Source organism: Triturus cristatus, chromosome 3_2 (assembly GCF_964204655.1).
Source record: "Triturus cristatus chromosome 3_2, aTriCri1.1, whole genome shotgun sequence".
NCBI classification, from domain to species: domain Eukaryota; kingdom Metazoa; phylum Chordata; class Amphibia; order Caudata; family Salamandridae; genus Triturus; species Triturus cristatus.
The window spans coordinates 882,683,236-882,707,799 of NC_140584.1; the positions used below are offsets into that span (position 1 = coordinate 882,683,236).

The window sequence follows — 24,564 nt, forward strand, 5'->3', positions numbered from 1 at the left end:
TGAGAGACACCCCAACCAGGGGCATGCGGTGTACACTTCTAGAAAATGGGGAGGAAAGTATATGATTGCACACTTTATAAAACACACCTGTGAGTCCGTCCAGGCACAGGGCTTTAGACTCATCAATAAACTCTATAGCCTGCATTATTTCCTTGCAGGAGATGGGTTTACGCAAGAATAGTCTCTGTCTGCCTGTTATCCAGACTATCGCTATCTCAGCTAGGCAGCCCACAATGGGAGCTGCATCACCATTCATACGGGGGGAATATAGGGGCATATGCATCAACATTAGCATTTGCGATTCCTTATTAGCGAAAAATAAGGAATCGCTAATAAGGAATAGCAAAAGGCTATGCATGTAGGAATCGCTATTCAAATAGCGATTCCTTAACATTCCTTATTACCGAATCGGTAATACCGGATCGGTAATAAGGAATACCTACCCATTCATTCCTATGGGCTTGGAGGCCCATAGGAATGAATGTAAAGCCATTCTGTATTAGCGATTCGGTATTACCGAATCGCTAATAGCGGGAGCACTTTCAAGGGTGCCAGGGTGTCAAAAGGACACCCTGTTGCACCCCTGAAAATGATATGTGCACATATGTTGCACACACACATGCTCTAAGGGCATGTGTGTGCGCAACATGAAACTTTGAAAAATGCACAAAAGTGCATTTTTCAAAGTTTTTGCAAATTACCATGCAGTTCATCTTCATGGTAATTTGCTCCCCTTATTAGCGAAATCGCTATTTTTTTTACTTTGATGCATTGCATTTAAGGAATCTCACTTTGGGATTCCTTAAATGCAATCGCTATTTAAGGAATCGGTATTTAAGGAATCCCTATTTAAAGAATCGCTATTTAAGGATTCCTTAAATACCGATTTCTGCTTTTGGGTTGATGCATTGGGATTGGGTATTTTTTACTTAATACCGGGAGCTAATAAGGAATCGGTATTTTACCGACTGGATTTTGGCTTGATGCATAAGGGTGATTGTCGTTTGTAATAGCGTAGGAGCTCAGTTATAATACCCTCATTATTTCAGTTCAATTCAAACAAGCTTTATTCAATTTCGTCCAAGAAAATCATAAAAGCACACAATATCATACATAATTTAAATCGACAACCACAATACACAAAGTTAAAATCCTTTTTAAGAAATTCACACTAAAATTGTTTTTCTGCATTTAACTGCATTTTTTTAAAACATAATGTCCATGTAAGATATTCATTCTCTAAACATTATGAGGCTATATGTGCAGGACGGCATTGTCTAGGGTCAAGCAGCTTTAACATTGGTAAAATCCATTCTTTTCTTTGTACAGAATAACATTTACAAAATAAAACAACATGTAAGGTTGATTGTTGGGAAACATCATCACATGGGCACCTTATCATGTTTCTGGACCAATCGTTCATTGTAGGAAAACTAACCAGTCTATGATTAGTTCCCAGTCTGAGTATAGTCAGTAAAAATCTATCATATCCACCTTGCGTAAGTTCAAGATAGGGTTGAATGCTATGGGTAGTTAAAATAATTTGATTAGCCAGTACAGTTGGCTTCACTATTTCTGCTGATAGTCTAATTGAATCCAATAAAGCCAGACAGTCGACATTGGGGACTTTTCTTGTGACAGTAGTCATAGTACTCAGCTCATTATAATATTCAGGGTGACCAAGGTCGTTCATAAACTTTTTTACATATTTTAACCATGGTATAGTTGATACCCGATGAAGCTTAAGACTATCATTTAATGTCCTGGTTAAGCATAGTTTTGAATTAGTCCAAATCCCGTGCCATAGTAGAACAGGTTCTGTTTTTATAAGATCAGATATAAATGGCAATCCCAATTTGGAATGGCACACATAAGAAGATGTACTGCTTGGCACTACTGATAAAAATAATAAAAAATCATTCTCAACTAATTGTAATGGCTGTAGATTTACGTATCCCCAGACATCTGAACCGTACATAGCTGTATGAATACACTTTGCCTGATAGATCTGTAATAACTCTACAGGCGGTTGCCTACCCATCTTCCTAGCAAAGTTAGCAACAGCAGCAGTGGTTTTCATAAACATTAGTTTCCTTGCTTGGACTGCCTGAGATTATGTCCCCTTTTGGTCAAAGAGTATTCCCAGACATGAAAATCTTTTAGTGAATTCAACCTTTTTTTTGTCACTATAGATATCTTTGCATTTTGTACTACCCACCCCACATGTCATGACATGACAAAGGTTTTAGACATATTCACTCTGAGGCCCAGATCATGCATAAAAGTAAAGAAACTAGACACTACCCTTTGGAGTCCCACTTACGTGTGTGACATCAATACGGCGTCATCCGCATACAGTAGGGCGGGTATGGGCTGTATTCCAATTTGTGGCAGGTCCTGACACTGGTTGACCAGCACTTGATCTACTCCATTAATATAGAGGGTGAATAAAAAGGTGCTAACATGCAACCTTGTCTTACCCCTTTCTGGATTTTGAACAGTGCTGTGCACTCCCCACAAGCCCTATACCGCACCCTAGCCTTTGCATAGCCATATAGTTGCCTTAAAAATACATATTAATGGGGGGTCCACACCTAAATCCTCCAAGATTCTCCATAATTTATCATGCATTACGCAGTCAAAGACTGCTGTGAGGTCTACAAACGCTAAGTACAGCTTGCCCTGCTTTGCCATAGTGTACTTCTCCACAAAAATGTTTAAATTTAAGCTCTGCTCGATTGTAACTAGTGCCTCACGGAAGCCAAATTGTAGTTCCGAAATTATTCTGTTGTGTTCAGCACAGTCCTGTAATCTGTTAAGTATTATTCACCCTGCTTTTTACCTAGGGAGTCTAACAATGATATAGGCCAATAACAACCAGGATCTTGGCGGTCACCTTTTTTAAAAACTGGAACCAAAATTAATTCAGACCAGATCTCTAAAAAATGTAACGAGCAACAAGTTGTTAAAACTTGCGTTAAAAGCGGGCCCCATAGCAGTAGATGTATAAATATCTACGGGGACCCCGTCGGGCTGGGGGCCTTTCCACCCTTGCTTGCCATAATAGCACAGTTGACCTCTTCAAGTGCAACCTGGAGATCAATGGGACAGTTGTCAGATAAGGCTGATGCATCTTGAGGCAACTGACTTCCCAAGGTGTTCTCGTGCATGGTAATGTTATACATAGTAGAATAATGTTCCACCCATTGTTCTTCTCCTATTGCTATCTCAATAGATGGACCGTCCTGAGTGTCCAGAAAAGGGTCATTAACTGCCTGCCAAAAAGCAGTGCTGTCTCTCGCTAAGGAAGCTTCATGCAGCGCTGACCATGCTTCTTCTCTAAGCGTTACTTTGCTCTCTTTCAGTGCGCCTTTAAATACCCCCGAGCTGCTCTAATATCATGAGTATTCCTAGGTGTTTTATGTAGCTCATATTTCAACCTAGAATATGCCTGGGTGCAATTAGACTCAAACCAACCTTGGTTTTTGGTGCGCAGATTATTTTTCTGCACAAATAAGGCCTTTTTTTAGATACATATATCTGTAGGAAGTGGTTTAAGACATCGGCGTGGGCGGTTGTCTCGGCAATACAGGCTATGAAGTCAAATTTACATTTAGTCACTACTTTCTTTGTAAATTCCAGTGGATCCACCATCGTCCAGCTCAATGTATAACCATTTACTTTACGTAAAGCTATATTCTGTGTGGCTTGAGGCAATGTCACCTTGGTGTTTAACTGCTGGTTTGATAATATAAACAATATACTTAATGGGAAATGGACACTCAGGGTGATTTTGTGGATACTAAAGGATTTAATTATGGTTAAATGCCTGTTTGACAACAATATATAATCTAGTGTCGAAAAACACCCAGTGGAATTCAAGAAAGGAGGTAGACTGAGATGTAGTTTTATCCAAATGGTATATTTATTCTTTAGTTCGGTCAGGACAGGAACATTTGAGAATAAGATAGTTGTAGCAGTATTGAAAGTAGTAGCAGGAAAATCAAATCCACCGAGAGCAGAATCCCTGCTACTCAGCCCACATACAGCAACTCACAATTCTACTCAAACATACACACAGGGAACATTCTTTGACATCACTTACACTGGCTGAGCAGCAGACGACAGAACACAGAGAAAGGACTAGACAGAGAAGATAGCAGGATACCACATACCTCCCTCCCTAATGGAGACGATGACAAATAAAGAGACAAGAGGTATGGAAGCGAGAACAAATAAGTAAAGAGAAAGGAAAAACAGGTCGAAAGACACAAAACACACACACCCCCTTTCAACAGTATAGATTTGTGTGCAATAAAGAAAGCAACACAATAAACAAAAAAGAAAGTGGGTTTGAGCCCTCAGAAGCGTCCCAACAACCAGCACAACAAAATGCATTGCGCACAACAGTAAAAGCAAACATGGAGCGAAAATGCTCACTTAAAATGGTTTGAGTATAAGTATAAGAAAAACCAACCACCACTCAGAATTGCACATCAAACATGCAAGCACGGAGCAAGAATGTCCACTAAATGTGGTTTGAGTAACAGTATCAGAAGTACCCATCACCATTTGAAAATGGAAAATGTCCATCACCAGACAACAGTAAGTGCAAAAATGGAGCGAAAATGCCCCGTAAAAGTGGTTTGAGAATCCATCCACAGAAGAACCCACCACCACGTAGAAAAGGTTTGGACGTAACAATTAAGCCCACCACCTGAAAACACAAGCAAAATTGGGAACATAATATGCCCCATCAGTAGTACGAGCTTCCAATGTCACACTAAGCACCAGTCAATTAGAGAATAGTTTCAGCGCAACAAAACTATGGCGTCACAACAGAAGGAAAATAGTTTAGGACAACAACCAGCAATCCTAGACTATTAAAAGTAAATGTAAAACGATACAAGTGCACTAATTGTCCATCACCAGAAAATTTCATCATAAAAAGAAAATGTACCATTAGAAAGGTTTGAGCTCAGTGCTCACCGCCAAACAATTACACGCAAAGTAGGGACACGATACACCCCCTCAAAATGGTATGAGAACAAAAGACCCCAACACCATCAGCACACCAAGTAAGAAAGGATTGGGTAACAGCCACTCACCACAAACCCAGCAATAGCAAATATAGCATGGAAATATTTCGGAAATGGTCAAGAGTGGTAAAAACAATTACAGGTAGGCAGCAAAACCAGTACAAACATACATAAATGCACATTTAAAACTCAGATTGGCAAAATAGTGTTGCTAACATATTGCATTCCTCACAATCAAAATATTAATCCATTGTACTTTGCACGCGTAGGTTCGGATCCCATCCTCGTCGCCAGTGTGGAATCCAAGAAAGGAGGTAGACTGAGGTGTAGTTTTATCCAAATGGTAGATTTATTCTTTAGTTCGGTCAGGACAGGAACATTGGAGGATAAGATGGTTGTAGTAGTATTGAAAGTAGTATCAGGAAAATCAGCCCCACCGGGAGCAGCATCCCTGCTGCTCAGCTCACATACAGCAACTGACAATTCCACTCAAACATACACACAGGGAACATTCTGTGACATCACTTACACTGGCTGAGCAGCAGAGTACAGAACACAGAGAAAGGACTAGACAGAGAAGAGAACCGGATACCACACACCCTCTTCCATTAAAAGTGTAACTGAGGGGGACAGACGGTATACAAAGGTTGTTTGCAAACCCTAATTCTGACCCAAACAAAACTTCATTTAAAAGTTCCCCATAATTTGTATGTGGGAAATGCATGTAACTATTCCCATCCTTAGACGCAAATCAGCACTCTCCCCCCCCCCCCCAATATTTGGGCACAAATCAGATTAAAATTCCCCGCCCCAAATTATAAACACATCTTTTGCATAATCATTTTGGGTAAGTTTTAAGTCATTATCTAATATCTCAGAACTCCCCCAACCTGCTCAGGAGGGACATTATTATAAGCATTTAACGGAGCAATACAATGCAACTTGCCAACATGAAATATGATTAGTTGGCAATATGTTTCTGCTTTCTTCAAATTAATTTTACTCAAATTCACACAATTTGATACATATGTAGATAACCCACCCTTTGGCTGCCCTTGTTTGATGGTATTGCTGCAGTGTGAAAAGTTTTATAACCATTAATATGCACACTATCCACTGACCAGGTTTATATTAAATTTCCGTATAAAGTCTAACCATAGGGGATTAGCAAGCTTTGAACGTATGCCTGCAATATTCCAAAATAACAAAGATTAATGTTACTAGAGCCTATGAAGTTTACATCGTTAGCTTTAACTGGCAATACTGTAGGGGTAGAGGTTGTTACAAGATTAAAACTCTTAGTTTGGGAGGTTACAGTACCATTAGTAGGGTGCGGGGTACCATTTATTTGATGAATATAAGGTGGGGGTCTTATTGACAAATCAGGAATCAGTCCAGAGTAGGACCTACATGCTTGTGACTCTGGCCTCATTATTTATAACCTGTACATCCCCATCCAATCATAGCTCCTTGATATACCCGCTGTGTCTATTGGGGTACAGCAGCCATGCGAGAGTGTGGCCCGGGTGCTCTGCCTCTCCATACCATCTGGCTCTCGCGTATTTCCCCAAGCAGGCCATCTCTCTGTATCCACATCGCGGACCTTGTCCACCAGGACAGAGCCACGATGAAACTGGTGCCTGCGGCATAACTGGGAATCCTCATGGTCAATATAGTGCAATTCTGTCTCCATACGGGCAAGAAGGGTATGTATGTCAGGCAATACTGTGGTATGTTTGGAGATGCACACTTCATGGATATATGCCTTAAAGGCTTCCCATAGAGTGGCTTGTGGCGTAACTGAGCCAGTATTAAGTGTAAAATACTCAATGATGGAGTCATGGAGCTCTGTACGGAAAATCTTGTCATGGAGAGCGGTGCCCAAGAAGCGCCAATGTCACTTCAGACCACCCCTGTAGGGTGCCTTCAGTACCATTCGCACTGGGGAAAGGGGGATCCAACATTGTGTGTGACAGATGGAACACATTTGTGAGCCATAGAGTTGCGTTCGCAGGGATAAACCAGTGATCAATTTGTATCCCTACCCCATGAGGTGCAGAATAAAATGTATATTCTGAGGTATTGGCATGTCGTAGTCACAATGCATCAGTCAGAGCATAGATATCGATGATATCTCGGAGAACTCATAAAGATCGTAGCTTACCGCCCACATTCAATCCCGTGAAGTCTACCAGGGGGTCATGCACCATGTTCAGATCTCCTCTCATTACTATCAAGTTGGCCTCAACCAGTTCTATCAGGGCCGAAAGCTTCTGGTAAAATTCAGAGGCATCTACGTTTGGGCATATATATTAACCGAGAGGACATGCTGATCTGCCTAAGTTTTAGCAACAATGACATATCTCCCGTCGTCGTCTATAAAGCGAACTGTGTGTGGAAAGGAGACACTTGTATGTATTAATGGGCACACCCAGCGTGAGTAAAAACTGTAGTATGAAAAATACTGCCTGACCCTCCTCCCCCAGGATGATGCAATGTAGATGTAGCTTGAAGCGGGAGGTGATTCATCTGAAGAAAGACTACTTTTATGCCTTATCAAATCAAATAAGAGACGATCTTGTTTGCCTTTCCAGGGGTTATTGAGACCCCTATATTTCATGTCATGGTGGTGAGTCCCGCCACCCGATCCCTCCCACGGTTATTAAAGAGCGCACATGAATGGTCTCGTATAGGTGTAAATGAGAGTTGTTCATACCAGATGGGCATTAATAAAACAAACACAAACCGTAACCACAAATACTTACAACACCCTCCCCCCACCCACACTAGATGACCAAGTATCCAGGGAATCCCAAAATAAACAAAAAGAATAACGTATACCTCAAAAATCTGTAGCCTGGTATACACCTCAGGGGAGGCAACACCACGGTTGGCTGGACGTCTTAAGAACAGCGATCCTGAATAGTAAACATCCAAAAGGGTTTTGGTTGAATAACAACTCTGAACCACAGCGAGACAAGGGACCAAAGAAGTTGCTGTCAAGGAGTATAAAAGGCTGTCTGCGGACATTACGTAAGGTAGACTGAGGGTAGTCTGAGCAAGGTGCCACTCAGCCAGGGGGGAACGGTCTGCAGCGGCAGGGACAGTACAAAGAGAGCGTTGCTGTATATTCTGGCAGGAAGATGTCTTCTCCTGCCGTGTTGTTTACAAAAGTCAGTGGCTTCTGCTGGGGTGTGGAAGATATGAGACTTTCCATTGACCTCTACTCATAATCAGGCCAGGTAAAGCATTCCATATTTAAGGCCTTTTTGTGGAGTGTTTTTGACATCTGCGAACTTGTACCTCCATTGTGAAGTCGAGGAACAGGGATATGAGGGAACCCAGTAATTACAGTGGGCCTCGCTCCCATGCCAGGCACAGTGCTGTGTCTCTGTCTCTATAGCTGAGCAGGCAAGTGAAAAGCGTGCTCATGGGGGACCAGGCAGCGGATGCGGGCTGAGGGATCTGTGGGCTTTTTCTACTGCAAATGTTGCCGTCAAGCTCTGTCGGTCAAAAAGGTCAGCAAGGAGACACTTAACAAACAGGTCTGGGCGACCCATATCTGTCAACTCTGCCATCCCCATGATTCAGATATTATTGCGGCAGGACCGCTCCTCCATGTCCTCATTTTTAGCTGCAACAGCCTAGATGAGTCACTCCCTCTTTTTCAGGCATTTTCGCTGTTGTTGTAGCGCCACCTTCCAGCCTGGGGATGCGCTCCCCGGGGCAAAACATTTTGGTGGAGTGACGGTATAGTCACTCGCCCATGCGGTCAAGTCTGTTGGTGAGTGTGTCAAATCTGGCATCGATTGACAGATATCCGGCACATATTTCTGCCATTATAGCTGCAAGGCCATCCGATGGTCCTGGCACAGCATCCCCTGTCGCACCATCTTCCGCGTCGGAGAGGGAGTTGTGGCTTCAAGGAGCCTTAGGTTGTTGAAAGAGGAGTTTTTGTTGCTTCAGGTCACCCTGTCCCATTATGACTCAGGAGGATGGTGGGATATAGAAAAAAATTCCCTGGGCGAGCTGCCACTCGGTATGTTATGTGGCTGGCTACTCAAAGTCAATCCCCAGTGATGCCGCCAAACGCGACTGGCCACCAGCTTTACAGTCCAGTGACAGGTAGGATGTAGCAGGGCACGGGGATTGCAGGAAAAGTATGCTCAGCCAGTTAGCGAGGTGTAGAGTGGTATGCGCCAAAGAAGATTGCTATTGACGAAGGGCTCCACCACTCATCTTCATCCCCAGCCCTGTTAGGTTGCTCCAGAGCTGTGGCCCAGCAGTGGGACTGGTTGGGCACACACGGTTACCAAAGAGAGGGGAGTCCCCCAGCGATCTTCAGGTCTCCACCGCTCTCCCAACTGCTATATCCACCCTCATAGGGCCATGTGTGAAAATGTAAGGGCAGACCCCCCAGGCCCGTCTGTCGCCGTGAGGTTTATGCCCGATTCAAGATGGCCAGAGTGGCCCTCACCTGGTCTCCGCTCGTCCGCCTCCCAGCGACACCAGCATGCCCATCAGGGGCCGCGGCGGGAGTTTACAGGGTCCAGTCAAGTGGCCAGACAAGGCTCAATAGCCTCTGCCTCAGGCTCACCCACGGCCCCTGGAGCCACGGTGGCTCTGAGGTGTGTGCTCGCCACCAACAGTCAGGACTGCAATCCATCGTCCACATGCCCCCGATGCTTGGCCCAAAAGTGGCAGCTGATATCGCCTCAGTCAGACCATCTGGTCCGGCAGTCGCAATAGGCCTAGATTGTGGTAGAGTGGTAATGGAGTTGCTGGAGCTTCACAGCCAGTCGGCCATCTTGGTCGCTGGCGTGGTCACGGCCGCCTCCCAGCCTCCATCTTCTTTTATGTGCAGGACCTTTTCGTCCTCCCCAAAAACAACTCATTGATGCAGACTCATTTCTGCAGGCCTCTGTCCCAGCAGAAACAGGTCTAAATGTCCTAGGAACCAGGTTAGGAACATAGCTCAATATGTATTGGAATAAAGTTCTGAACACAGACATTCACATCGTGGGAGAAACAAACTCCAGAAATTTCCACCTGGCATGCAATAGGATCCCTTCTTGCTGCAAGTTAGGAGGCCTCTTTGTCTGTAGCTTTAAGCAAGTATTTAAGTGCCATGGGGCAAGCGAGAGTTTTTTGTAAAAGCAACTAGCATGCCATTCATGGAGTATCCTAAACCAAACGATAAAAAGCTTTCCATACAACACACTCCTACTTTTACTTTTTAGTGATGTGAGTTCTGTGCCTAATAAACTAAAGTTCTCCAACATGTATGAAGATACCTCTGGAATCTCTCTACTCCAGTCAAGCTCATCCACTTTATCTCTGGGTATTCCATTCCTGATGGCCATTGTACACACTGTTTATTTAAACCTTTTTTTCAAACTAACACACAAACATAACAAAAGTGTGGTATTATGCACTCTATAAAAATAAGGTTATGTTTGCTTAATAATTATTACTATTGTTATTATTGGCTCATTTCACTCTGACCATCTCATCGGTTGGCACTCACACACTTGTTACTGCTCTCAACACTACACATCGCTGCACAGCTACTTTTGCACAAAATAAGGCAAACCCAAACCTTCCATCCCATGGTATTCACAGCAATGCAACATCTACAAGACACACATCTGCATTCGGAATGAAAAAGACATAGCACAGATCCATGCCATCTCAATATCTCAAGGTACTCATTGCTGCGTATGAAATAAAAAAATATTTATGGTCAAGGTAAAATCCTGCCAATTCCTAAAAACAACTATGGAGGCCAAAAAGCAGACAAACACCACCTGTATTGCACTGCATCAACTCAATTGTGTTTTTTACCCTTCACTAAAATATATGTTTATCTAATTAGAGAAAATAAACATTGACAGACACCAAAAAAGCATCACAAACACTCACTCTGATAAACCAAGCGAACCTCCTTCCCCTAAGCATTTTGAGCTTGCAGTCCTTCCAAGCACTGACAAGTGAGCCGCCAGCTAATTTCATCCACTGCCTAAAGGTTCTCTTCATCATCATAGATGTTTTACATTCTTAACTCAAGACAGACACATCCCTCTCCTTCCTAAAGCCTATCCAAATGTCCACGATGAAACCCAAACAAACTATCCAACCAATTCCAAGATTACATCAACTGCAACTAGCTGCTTGAGACCTACCAGTCTCGTTCTGGTTTTGTAGAAGTACTACAAACACAACTTAGTCAGGTAGTCAGGCTCTGATACCCTACTAAACAATAGTGAAGACCACAGCCTCCATGAGCCACTAGATTTGTCACTGGCACCATGGAGCCCTGATAGCGGCCCTCTCCTCTCCCATAGTTATCTCCTGCATAGTTTTGGACTGATTTACCTCTTTTCACATGGACAGAGACCAGTGTGCTCAGAAAGACCAATCCACAGTCTCATGTGGTGTCCTCCAGGGCTCCATATTCGCATATGATGTTTGATCTACACACGAACCCCTTTCTTGCCTTAAGGTCAGCAGGACATCTCTCCTCATCAATACTCAGATACATTTAGCAACATCAGCAAGGAATTGGCCAACGATATCAAGAGCTTTAGAATCCACACCAAGGTACTATACAAAACTAGATGTTTGTCAGGCACTTGAAGCTCAACCAGACATCAATGGAGTATATGCTCATCGACGGTGGGGTGCCTCCCTCCCTCCTCCAACTTTATTGGTCCCTACATTTATTTATTTCTTTTTGTGTTTTATAGAGCGTGAACTTGACCCGTTAGGGTATAAGAGCGCTTTACAGGATTACATTTTTATAACAAGAACTTAGGTAGGGGGTGAGAACATTTGGGATAAAAATAAGTTTATACATTTTACAAGCACAAGAGGTCCAATAGTCTAAGGTGGGATGCCCGGAGGTGTTGGGTGGATAGCATCCGGTTAATCCAAGGTGTGGCCGTAATTGAGTATAAAACAAGTCACTGAGGTAAATGCAGTGCAGGACTTAGGAAAGGAATTTGCCCATTAGGAAGGTTTTGGCCTCCCTTTTAAAGCATGCCAGAGACAGAATTCTTCTGATGGCGGGCGGGAGTGAGTTCCATATTCTTTGTTCAGCCCTTGAGAAAGCCCGACTGTACGTTTTTTTCATTCGCAAGCGCGGAGGCTGGAGCAGGAGGTCTCTGGCGGACAGGGAGTTTCTGGCTCCTCCAAATACCACGAGTTTCTGGGCGAGAAATGCGGGGGATTTAGGGTATAGATCCTTGTGAGTGATACAGGCCAGCTTAAGTTGGATTCTGGCCTCGAGAGGAAGCCAGTTCAGGGCTTTCAGTTGTGGTGAAGTGTGGTCAAATTTCTTTGACCCTGTTAGGAGTCTGGCGGCAGCGTTAAGGCAGGCTTTTAAGGGGGCCAGGGAGATCTTGAGGGGGCCTGAAAGAGTAAAGCATCCATATTCGAGTCTGAAGATGACTAATTCTTGGACTGCCATTTTGAGGTCTGGAGCTTCGAGGAAAGGTTTCAATTTTCTTAAATAGCTAAGGTGAAATCTGGCAGTTTTGGCCATCGAGTTGATGTGGCCACGCATATTCAAACTGCAGTCTAGAGCTATTCCAAGGGATTTGGCAGAGTCCGCTATGGTCGGTGGGCAGTTAAAAGCTGTGATCGCTTTAGTCCATTCCTGAATGCCGGGGTTGTTTTTGGGTGGGGTGATTAGAAGAAATGACGTTTTTTGTGCGTTAAGTTTGAGCTAGTTAGAGGTGAGCCATTGGACAGACAACTTCAAGGCCTCATTCAGAGAAAAGATCTCCTCCGGAGAAGAGATTTTGATGTAGATCTGGGTTTCGTTGGCATACATGTGGTAGTAGATATTGGCGGTGAGTGGTACTCCTTCTAGCAGTTCAAGGTAAAGGTTAAAGAGGGTAGGGGATAGGGGATAGGATTGATCTGTGGGGGACTCTGACCGTGATCGGAGAGGTAGCAGACAAGTTGCCATTGATTAGGAATCTCTGAGAGCGGTTCTGTAGGAAGGACCTAAACCATTCAAGAACAGGGCCATCCGGTTCCATCCTGAGTTTGAGGCGTTTGAGGAGTTTTTCACGGTTGACCATATCGAAAGCCGAGGATAGGTCTAAGAGGATTAGGAGACAGGTTTTGCCTTGGTCAAGGGCTTGGAGGGCCTCATCCACGATGTGGAGAATGGTGGTTTCAGTGCTGTGCCCAGGCCTGAATCCAGATTGGAAGTCGTCTAGCAGGTGGAAGTTGGTGATGTGTTGGCTCAATTGCTTTTGCACACATTTCTCCAGAACTTTGGCAAGGAGTGGGATATTGGATATAGGTCTAAAGTTGGCTGGGGAGGCAGGGTTCAGCGTAGGTTTTTTAAAGATGGGGATGACTTGACCGGCTTTTAGAGAGTCAGGTATTGACCCCTGATGGAAGGAGGCGTTGATTATTGCCGTCCAACTAGGAATGATAGATTGAGAGGTGGCGGCTAAGCAGTTGGAGAGGAGTGGGTCATTAAAGTGGTTGTTTGGGTTTAAGGAGGCTAGAAGTTTCGAGACGGAATGGTCGTCATTAAATTTGAAGATGGACCAGTGCGCTTGGTTTTTGGGTGGTGTCTGGGGAGGCAGCGCGGAGAGATGAGGCAGTTCGGGGGGGGGGGGTTGGGAGTAGGTTGCAGATCTGAGTTCGTTACTCAGGGCAGTAATTTTATCAGAGAAGAAGGAGGAAAATTCCTCACATGTTATTGGAGATTTAGAGGTTTCTATAGAGGTTTTGGCCAGTTTATTGGATTGGTGTTTGACCATTTCGAAGAGCTTGCGAGGTCTGTTCTTGGCGTTCCCCAGCTCTGATCTGAAGAATTCTTTGTTTGACTTGAGGATGTTCCTATTATAGACATTTCTGGTCTGGCGGAGATGTTTTAAATGGGCGGCTGAAGGGTGCTGTCTCCAGATTCTTTCTGCCTGCCGGAGGGTTCTCCTTTCGTTGTTGAGGGATCCATTGAACCAGGAGTTTCTGTCTTTGATTTGGGCTCTTTTTAACTTTAGCGTAGCAAGATCATCCAGAATGTTAGATATAGTCGTGGTATAGTGTTCAGTGAGGTTGTTGACCGTTGTGAGATGGGGGGGAGGGAGGTCATTCTCGCAGTGTGCAGCCAGTTTCCCAGGATCAAGGTTCTTAGTGTCTCTAATCCAATGTTTATGAATCACATGTTGCGGTGTCCATGTCTTGTGGGTGCCAGGTAAGAGAAAAGTAATAGCGTGGTGGTCAGACCAGTCGCATGGGTCGTAGAGATGATCTCGACCACTGATTCCTTAGCAATGATCCAGTCTAGAGTGGCGCCTTTCGAGTGTGTTGGGAGTGTGCAGGCTTGGGTAAGGACTTGGTCGGCCAAAAAGCCTTTGATGGCGTTGACCTGATGGTCCTTGAGGTCGTTCCAGTGCAGATTAAAGTCACCAAGGAAGATCTCTTTAGAATTGGAGGAGACCTTGGCTGTGATGATTTCCATCAGGTGGTCAGTGAAGGTGTCATTCATGCCTGGGGGGTGGTAAAAGATGTGCAGTCTGCACAGTTGGGTGGCATTGCTGCATATGGAGAGTGCAAGGTATTCGCAGGAGTCTGTGGGATCTGCCAGAAGTTCAGTTATGAGGATGTTAGAGCGGTAGATGCAGGCAATGCCTCCCCCTTTTTGTTTGATTGCCTGTCCAGCCTTGCGATATTATAGTTAGGAGGTACTAAGATGTCTAGGCAGGGAGATGAGGATTCATTGAGCCAGGATTCTGTCAGGATTGCTAAGTCAGATTTTTGGCTCAGGATGAGATCGTCGACATCAGTGGCATGTTTTATTGCTGAGCGACAGTTAATTAGGAGGCCGGTCAGAGGAGAGTCAGGGTGTGTGACGTGAGTTAGGGCGGAAATGGGTACTAGCGCTAGGTTGTTATTAATAACTCCTCTGTTGCGGAGAGTAGCTGATCTGTTAGGGTTGATTGCAACCGTATGGATAGCGTGTTCATCATTCGAGTCCAGTGGACTTGGAGTTTCAGGGGCAGATTCGTATGTAAGGAGGCGGGCTAGAATTTCCTCCTCCGAGAGGTCTAGTGGACTTGGGGTTACAGGTGTAGATTTGTAGGTGAGGAGGAGGGCTAGAATTTCCTCCTCCGAGAGGTGGCAGGGCTGTATGCAAGGGCGAAGGTGTCTCACGGATAGTGGTAACGGGTAATGGGAGGGCACGGCGAGGGGGGGGGAGTAGAGTTCTGCAGGAGATTAAAGTTCGAGAAGAAGAATTCGGTGAGGTGAAGGATGTTCTAAAGTTCCAAAAAGGATTTATGGATGCTCTGAGTTAGTTTGGCTGTACTGTGGTGCAGAGTTTCAACATCCATAAAGGAAGAAAGAGCTTGTGGGTAGGAGGAACGGTTAGGTTGGTAAGCCCTGGTAACTTGATAGTGGTGCTGGGTCAACCTGTGTCGTGAACGTTTTGAGGAGTGTTATGTGAGAGGCTACGCGCGCTTGGTGGATTGGTCGAGGGATTGTTGGGGTGGGTATTTGCTACCCTGCAGGTGTCTGGCATATGAGTCACTATGTAGGTGGGGGTTGGGCACTGGTCGGGGGGGCGGCTGCAAGATCTCCTTGATGGATGGCAGAGGTCGTGTAAGGGTAAAAGGAGAATCCCTAGTAGCGATATGGGAGGCATTGCCTAGCGAGCCGTTTGGATTGGGGAACAGTAAGAGTTGGGTTGGTCTAGTCTGCACCTTTGGAGGGGGAGAGGAGGAGTGGTTGGGTCTTTGGTGGAGCTAAGCGGAAGGCTTTTATCCTTACCCACTGGGCTGCGTTGAACGGAGCGCGAAGGGTGTCGGGTGGCGAAGGTTGGTGTGGGGGGAGCGTGGAAGGATGAGGGTCGGGCACATGTTTTTTGAGAAGGGTGAAAAGGTCCGCAAATTTATTGAGGTCTTCGGTTGGAGCTTGGATCAGGACTATGCTGTTTTTGTATAAGGTGATGGTAAGGTCAGTTCGCAAGTTTGAGGAGGGAGCGATTGTGAGCTTAGTGCCGTACGGAATGTTCCTGTTTTTGTGTACATTAAGGAGGTTCGAGATGGTTTCACGCCATAGGGATGTTTTTCTAGAGTAGAATATGTACATAGTTATTAAATTCTCTTTCATAGACCATGAGAAAACAAACTTCTGAGAAGCATGGTCACAGTTGAGTGTCTTGTCAGTGTTAAGTGATTGCTGCCTCTGAACTGCTGGTCCCTTGTCCTGTCTCAGATCCACAACAGCAATGCTCTGCCATCAGTCTCCCAAACACAATACTGGCTTCACTGTTGGTATTTATATTGCATTAACCTGGCACACAAGCTCCTGTATGATCACCCACCAAAGAACATTTAAAATATCACTAAAACCCTAAAACATTGCCACTGGCTTTCTGTATGCGCCTGCATCAAGTTGTATGATTTAGAAAGTAATCATCTCAGGCGCACCAGACAAGCTTTCAAGCACGCACCACATCACTGATAGTCTTCACACCACATGGCACTCTCCTCTCGCCAAGTTAGTAATTCATAAATTCTGAATGGAATGGACAAGAAACAAGCTTTCTCTATCTGCTCGAGCGCTCTAGCGCTTGCCAGGACTCCAGGTGAGCCGGTACTTAATGCTCGCACGGGCCGCGCAGGGGTGACGCGCAGCGGTAGCGCCTGACTCTCGCCTGAGTCAAGCCAGAGTCTGCCCGTCTGCGCCCGTCAGCGCTAAGGAAGTGCGGGGTGCGGCAGACTCTTACATCACCATTATGGCTACTTTCCCTCTCAGGTACGGTAGAGCAGACTTACTGGCCGTACGTGACCATTTTTCCATCTGTCCACTTCCGCCTGTAGCACCGCTAAGGGGCCCTTATCGGTGCACCTGTTGCTGCTGGCACTTGCCTCCCCCGTCTCGCGTCCGCTCTATGCAAATTTCATCCCGGCAGATTAACGTGTCGGGGGTGAATATTGCCAGTATATATAGCCTAAATGTCAGATCTCTGGTCAAACATCAGGCGGAGATCTTTGATATTGCCACCAATGACTCCCCTGATGTGTTTTTTATGACCGAGACATGGCTTCAAGATGCTGACACTGCGATTTTAAACCTTGCCTTCCCCCCTGACTATACCGTGGCAACTCTCAACCGTGGTTCGAGAGGTGGCGGAATTGCAATGGCGGTGAAACGTCGCTTTCCTTGTGAATGGAAAGAACTAAAACTTCCAGGTTGCGAATGCGCTCGTTTCAGAATCTCTCTGTCCCATTGCTTTAGCTTTTCAGGTCTTCTAATATATCGGCCTCCGGGCTGCGATGCGGCCTTTAGGGCCGCTCTCCCGGACGTCATTAGTATAGAAGCTCTTGGCTGTGCAAATTTCAATGTGGTAGGTGACCTCAATCTGCACTTTGACTGTCCTTCCCAATCCTCCATTAAGAGCTGTCTAGCAGATCTTGAAGCCTTGCAGCTCACACAGAGAGTGACGTCCCCCTCCCACTCTGGTGGACACATACTGGACCCGTTCTTTACCTCCTTAGAGGAGATTACCTTATGCCAACCTGTTCAGCTGTCTTGGACAGACCATATGCTGGTGAAAGCAGTTCTCCCTGTGGTAGATCCTCTTTTTGTGGCACTGAATAAAACATCTTTTTCCCGCCAGTGGAGTAAACTAAAACTTGAAGACTTCTACCTCTTATTAGGAAAAACACCCCTACCTCTTCTCGCCGATGTTGACGGTGGGTATGATTCATTCTGCACTTGGATTGGCACGGCCTTGGACTCTCTTATTCCTTTTGTACGTTCTAAGTGCCGGACCAAGGCACATAGCCCGTGGTATGATGAGACCTTGGCGTCTCTTAAGAGAGAGTGTAGGCAAGCGGAAAGGCGATGGAGGAAAGCCTATGATCCCGCGCTTAAGACCTGCTACCTCACTCTATCCAAGGCATATCACAGAGCGGTGTGTCGAACACGTGCCGCATTTTATGCGCAGGAGTTCCGGAACAGCCCTAATCCCTCCAAATTAATCTTTAAGGTCCTAAAGGACCTTATAACTAAGAGGGCCTCCGCGGCTGAAATCTGCACTGACTCTCATTGCGAGAGTCTGGCCTTGTTCTTTGTTCAAAAGGTGCAAGCAATTTACCACACCTTTCCAACTATCGTGCACTGCTCGGATTCATTTGATTGTCCTAAGATCAATGATAGGATCCTGGATCTTTTGGCCCCCCTATCTGAGGAGGGTTTTGATTTTCTGAGCCAAAAAATTAAATCTGGCTCCCCTGCAGACCCCCTCAAACTGGCCCTATTTAAAAACATGCAGGCCACATGTCGTGCACCCTTGCTTGCCCTTATCAATATGTCACTGGGTTCAGGGACTGTACCCACCAAGTGGAAGCAAGCGGTAGTTACCCCCATCCTAAAAAAGCCTACCCTCGACCCCACAAAACCTGAGAACTATCGCCCCATCTCTTTGCTGCCGTGGGCTGCTAAAGTCATCGAAGGCCACGTGAATGGGGTCCTGGCTGACCATCTTGATAAAGCTAACATCTTGGATCCCACGCAAAATGGTTTTCGTAAAGCCCACAGCACGGAGACTGCCTTGTTATACATGGTTGAACATCTGCGCTCCGTGCTGGACACCGGACAAACAGCGGCACTCCTGCTGTTAGATCTGAGTGCCGCCTTTGATACGGTGTCCCACGATATCCTGTTGCGGCGGTTAGAGGAAGCTGGGGTTAGGGGGCTGGCTTTAGGCTGGTTCCGCTCCTTCCTTTCCAATAGATCCTTTCAGGTTGCGATACCACCCGGTAAATCCACCTCTCACCCGCTCACCTTGGGGGTCCCACAGGGTTCATCTCTGAGCCCCACTCTCTTCAATCTTTACGTGAGGCCGCTGGCTGCGGAAGTCAAAGGCTGGGGCTTGACAATGGTGTCCTATGCGGATGACACGCAGCTGGCGGTCACACTAAGTGGGGACTCAGCTTTGGACGCCCTCAACTTCTGTGAGGGGCTGCGTTCGGTGGCCAATTGGATGAACCAGAATTGTCTCCAATTGAACACAAAGAAGACAGAGGTGATGGTGTTTGGGAAGCAACCTGGATGTTGGAATGACAGCTGGTGGCCCCCCGAGTTAGGAATGATCCCCTCTCCTGCTATGGAGTTAAAAACCTCGGGGTCTGGCTGGACCCTTTACTCAGTTTCACTTGCCATACTAAGAAGGTGGCTGCCTCTTGCTTTGGCATTATTAGGAGCATCAGGCCGGTGCTTAAATTTTTCGATGCCAGCACTAGACAGCTTGTGGTCCAGGCCTCGGTACTATCCAGGATAGACTATGCCAGTGCTCTGCTTGCAGGCACGAACAAGGCTGAATTTCTGCGGTTACAACGAGTGCAGAATGCCGCCGCAAGAGCGATATTTGGGCTGCCCAAACGTTGCTCAGTGTCCGGAACACTGCAAACACTCCATTGGTTGCCTGTTGCGCGGCGGATTGAGTTTAAGGTGCTTTGCCTGGCCTTTAAAATTTTGAAAGGCTTGGCTCCACCTATTCTCATGAATCTTCTGACTCCATATATCCCCTCTCGCTCTTTGAGATCGATGGGCCAGAATTTAGCTGTTGTTCCCCGTTTTCTGTTGAGCAGGACTGGAGGCCGCTCCTTCCGAGTAGTAGCCGCCAAGCTCTGGAACTCTCTCCCTAATGACATCCGTGCTTTGGAAGACTTAACTAGGTTCAGACGTGTCATTAAAACGTTTATTTTTAATAAAATTAACTGACTCTGCTGCATTTTGTGATGTTGTGTTTACCTTTCTTGGCGCCAGGACGCCCCTTTGCTGGGGCAGCTGTGCGCGGTACAAAAACCATTAACATAACATAACATCTATGCACTGAGGCTCAATGAAAATCTCCCCTGATACTTAAATCACCACCTCATTGCAGCAACTGTGAAGGCAACTCAAAATAGAAATTCCCATTGGTAATGCCATCAACATATTGACTCCTTCTTTGCATGTCCTTATTAACATCCTTCACAGCAGGTGCACCCCATGCCACTCCCCCCCTCACGATTGTATATTGGTCCACCACTGTGCTTTGTAACTGTCCTTGCATGTTCTCGGTAGCCACATATGCCTGGTTATATTTCTCCTGGTTCTATGTAAAGTGCTGCATTAACCACCAGGACCATGCTTGCAATACATAACTACACTCAACAAAGTTTAAAGAAAGTACATAAGTCAACATCACTTTGCATGCTGGGACTTTAACTTTCAATTTTACCACTGTAAGTATTGAATCCTGAGTGTCACATAGAGAGGTCTGTTGGTCTAATATTAAGGTTAAATAATACCATTAGCTATTGACCGCTTGTGGAGGTGCAGAACAAAGAAAACCATAGTGATGAAGGAATTACAGCCATCAGATGTACCCTAGCACATCTGAGACATTTCATGGTTAAATCTTTTTTTTTCTATAACTGGGGTGGATAAATTCTCAATGTCAGTTTTAGCCTAGAAGATCTGCAGGCAGATGAGTATCCACAACAGCCTTACAACCACACCCAGTCTGAGGAATCACACCTCCAAAGCATTATGTTTTTGTATTATTTACCTTTTTGGCTTGACCACAGATGATCCAGGAATTATTTAGTGGCATGATTTAGCTGTATCGTCGGTGATAAGAGAGGCATGAGTAATTGCATGGAGGATGATGAAAACTGATTGTGTTGACAATGTCATAAAATAGGCCAGGAGTTATGAGGGATGCCTAGTTAAGATAGTGAGGCCTTTGATTGAGTGATACAGTATTATTAGGATCACAATTAACAAAGGGATGATTTTAGTTTTGGTTAATTTTTATAATAACATCCAAGGAGAGGACGTAGATGACGTCTCTAGAATATTAGGAAGTAATATTAAATCTGCCATAGAGGGGAGGTCCAAGGAGATTTGTATTATATGGGTTGGAGACTTTAATTGCCCAATATGTAGGAATGTAGAGAGTGGGACATGTGGGGTAAAATTAGATAAAGATGTTAGTATTAGTCACTTTGAACATTCTTAATGGGGGGACAATTTAAACGAACTTATATTCGATAATGATATGGACTTTGTTAACAGATTGATTAGTCCAGAAGTCCCCTTTCTTCCAACGTTTAATGGCAGAGGGGCAAATACAACTATTGATTATGTCATAATGACTACTAGTCATGGGGCTACAATACAGGATTATAGAATTCTTGATTGTCCACTTAGCGACCATTTTCCTCTCACTTTTACTATGAGAATGAGATATAATGAATTTTGTGGTAGGGCCAAATCAAAAGTGTTAGTAGATAATATTACCATGGCCCGCAAAAATGGATACGCTTTAAAGTGGACAAAAATTACCCCAGATGATTTTCAGGAAAAATTAATAAAAAGTATGTTGCCCCAATTTTATGCATGTACAGATGAGAATGTTGATGATTCTGATATGATTGATAATTTTCTGATGATTATTGCCCAAACTAGAAAGTTACTATGGGTTGATAATAGAGGTGGAAATAAGAGGCAGAAGGGGTGGTTTGACTCTGAGCGTACAAAGGCATGCTCAAGTCTAAAGCAAGCCCTACATGCCTCGGTGAAAGACATTGACCTAATCAGAAATTGCAGGAATGTTTACAAGCAAACCCTTAAAACTAGAAAAAATGCTCTAAAGAAAGAAGCATGGGATGCTTTATGTGAAGCTTCATTGAGCAAAGATTCTGCATTATTTTGGAAAGTTGTCAATGCCCCTTTTTTAAATCATAGTAATATAGACCCACTAGATGTGGCAATAACAGAGAGTGAGTGGGTTGAATACTTTGTGAAATTGTATTCCAGTGAACAAGATAAGAGGGAATGTGTAAATGAGAATATCCAAACGGGAGCATGTATTTACCCTAGTAGCACTTTTGCTCCCGAACTTACAGTAGTAGAAGTGCACAAATGTATTGATGCCTGCTTGGGAGGGAAAGCACCTGGCCCCGATGGGGTTCCGGTTGATTTATTTAAAAATAACAGGGAATTGTGGGCTCCTATTCTTACACGCCTTTTTAATGCCACTCTACACAAAGGTCTCTTCCCTTCGTGGTGTGAATCCTTGATAGTCCCTATTTTTAAAAAGGGCGATCGAGAAAATTGTTAGTGCTACCGCCCAATATCACTCCTGGACTCCACTGTCAAAATCCTTGGAAGAGTAATTCTAAATAGACTTCAAGTATGGGCAGAAGAAACTAAAATTTTAAGTGACTTGCAGTATGGCTTTAGGAAAGGGCTTGGAACAATTGAACAATATTTGAACTTTCAAATTTTAATTGAAAAATATACTAAAGCCAAGGAAGGTCGCATGTTTTTAACTTTTGTTGATCTTACCTCTGCATTCGACTCTGTAGTACATAGTAAACTTTGGCTAGTTATGGGAAACATGGGAGTAGACCAACTAGTTATTAATTTTCTCAGAGAGCTCTATTTAGGAGCTTCGGCCAAAGTCAGATATGGAAAAAGTGGTGAATGTACCAAATGTTTTGAAATTAAAAGGGGTGTACGCCAAGGCTGCGTCCTGGCACCGTTCCTTTTTACACTCTATATTAATAATGTGGAAAAAAAATTGCTGGCTGAGTGTAGGGACATGCCGATGGTGGGAGAAAGACCAATCCCAACCTTGCTATATGCAGATGACGTGGACCTGATGGCCAGAACACCGCAGGCCATGCAGAGGCTAGTTACCTCCTTTTCTGACTTTATGAAACGGCTTGATTTGAGAATAAATTGCACCAAGACATTTACCATGCACTGTGGGTCGGGTGCACATAGAAAGAGAAAAGTAATTTATATTGGTTCTACCCCGGTAGAGGCTACCTTAATGTTTCCCTATTTAGGGGTTTTAATCGATAGTACAGGTCTATGGAACACCACAATTAAGACTAGGAATCTTTTGTACTGTAAATCTATTATGGCATTGAAAAACTTTAGCCGTAAAATAGGGAGGAAACCAATTAAAGATATGTTGACTGTATATAAAGCGACCTGTGTAGCTATTGTTACATATGGGGCAGGCTTGTGGGGCCACGCTAATGTAAGTGCTCTCCAAGTGGTTGAAAATAATTTCATGAAATATCTCTTAGCTGTTCCACAAAGTGTCTCGACATATGTCTGCCATGTGGAACTTGGGGAGCCTTATTTGGAAGACACAATAAAAACAGCCCCAGTTCTACTTTGGCATACAATATGGACTGTGGATGAGTCTGGATTGAACCGCTCGATTATGGAAAATGCGATGGGATTAGAGAAGTGTGGAAAGATTAGATGGTTGAACTACATTAAGAATTTTCTCACGTTACTAGGCATGGGGAATTATTATCTAGAACCATCCTCCCTATGCAATATCTCTAGAAAATGTTTAAAAGAAAAATGTATGACCTACTTGCAAGAGAATAGAACCAGAAATGAAATTAAGAAAACTACGGTGGCAGCTCATGAGCAAATCGTTTTTTGCAAGAATATACAGCCGTATTTGAAGTTATTAATGAGTGATCATGAGAGGTTTTTGCTAACACGTTTTAGATTTAACTTATTATTTAGATCACTCAGCTTTCCAGTTATGAATGACTGGTCAAAAACTTTGATTAAATGTCCTTGTGATGATTTATCAGTTCAAAATGATATGCATATACTCTTTTTTTGTAAATTTTATATTAGACCTAGACGAATGTATGTTGTTCCATTGTTAAAGATCATGGAAATCAATCGTTGTCGCCCTGCCTTTTTAGCTGTACAGAAATTGGATAGTATTTTAACTGTTGTATTTATTTCCTCATTTTTAAAAATGCTTTTAAATTACGAAAAACAATCGTGATCTGAACCTATGTGGAAATCTCTCCTTTTGGCCTTTTTTGTACTTTTATGGTTATCTTGTTAAAATAACCGAATAAAGTTCATTTGACTTTGACTTTGAGTGATACAGTACTGGAATATTGGTTGCATTAACCAGCAGCATATCTCTGATAGTGTTTTTAGTTGATATAAGGCTTAGTCCTGGGGTTTATCTCCGTTCCAAGACCTGCACAGTATGGCAATTATAGGAATTGAGACATATGGAGCTACAATGACGAGTTCAAAATCACACGCTTGACAAATGTAGAAGCTGAGACTAAATGAACATCATATTATAAACCTATACATTTATGATACAATCTTATCTTCCACCATTAGTGAACACCAGTGTAAAAAAAAAATAATAATCAGAGCTGGGAATTGCTTACCTTGTTGCACGGGGTATGTAATATATTGATATTCTGGTGGTGGCTGCTCCACACTCTGTGCTGGGGAGACAAGAGTCAAGACAAACATTGGTGAGAAGTGCTGTTCTGAAGTGATCAAAATATAGTTCGCAGTTGGCAATAACTGAGCATGGCTACTCCTGAGAATTTGTTTAATAGAAATCGACACAAATAAATGCAGTGGAAGTCTCAAAAAAGTAATTGAAAGCCAGAACCTGCATTTTGAAATTGTTCAAAAACATGATCTG

General features: G+C 44.1%; 1 protein-coding gene across 2 annotated transcripts in view; it reads right to left on the reverse strand.

The window, feature by feature from the left end:
* LOC146858379 (uncharacterized) overlaps positions 1-24,564 on the reverse strand; it is a 316,534-nt gene that overhangs the window by 45,594 nt on the left and 246,376 nt on the right. For both annotated transcript variants that reach the window (XM_085646913.1, XM_085646912.1), the window contains exon 5: positions 24,299-24,358. In XM_085646913.1, coding sequence (XP_085503039.1) covers positions 24,299-24,358 — 60 coding nt within the window. The remainder of the gene's footprint in view (positions 1-24,298; positions 24,359-24,564) is intronic.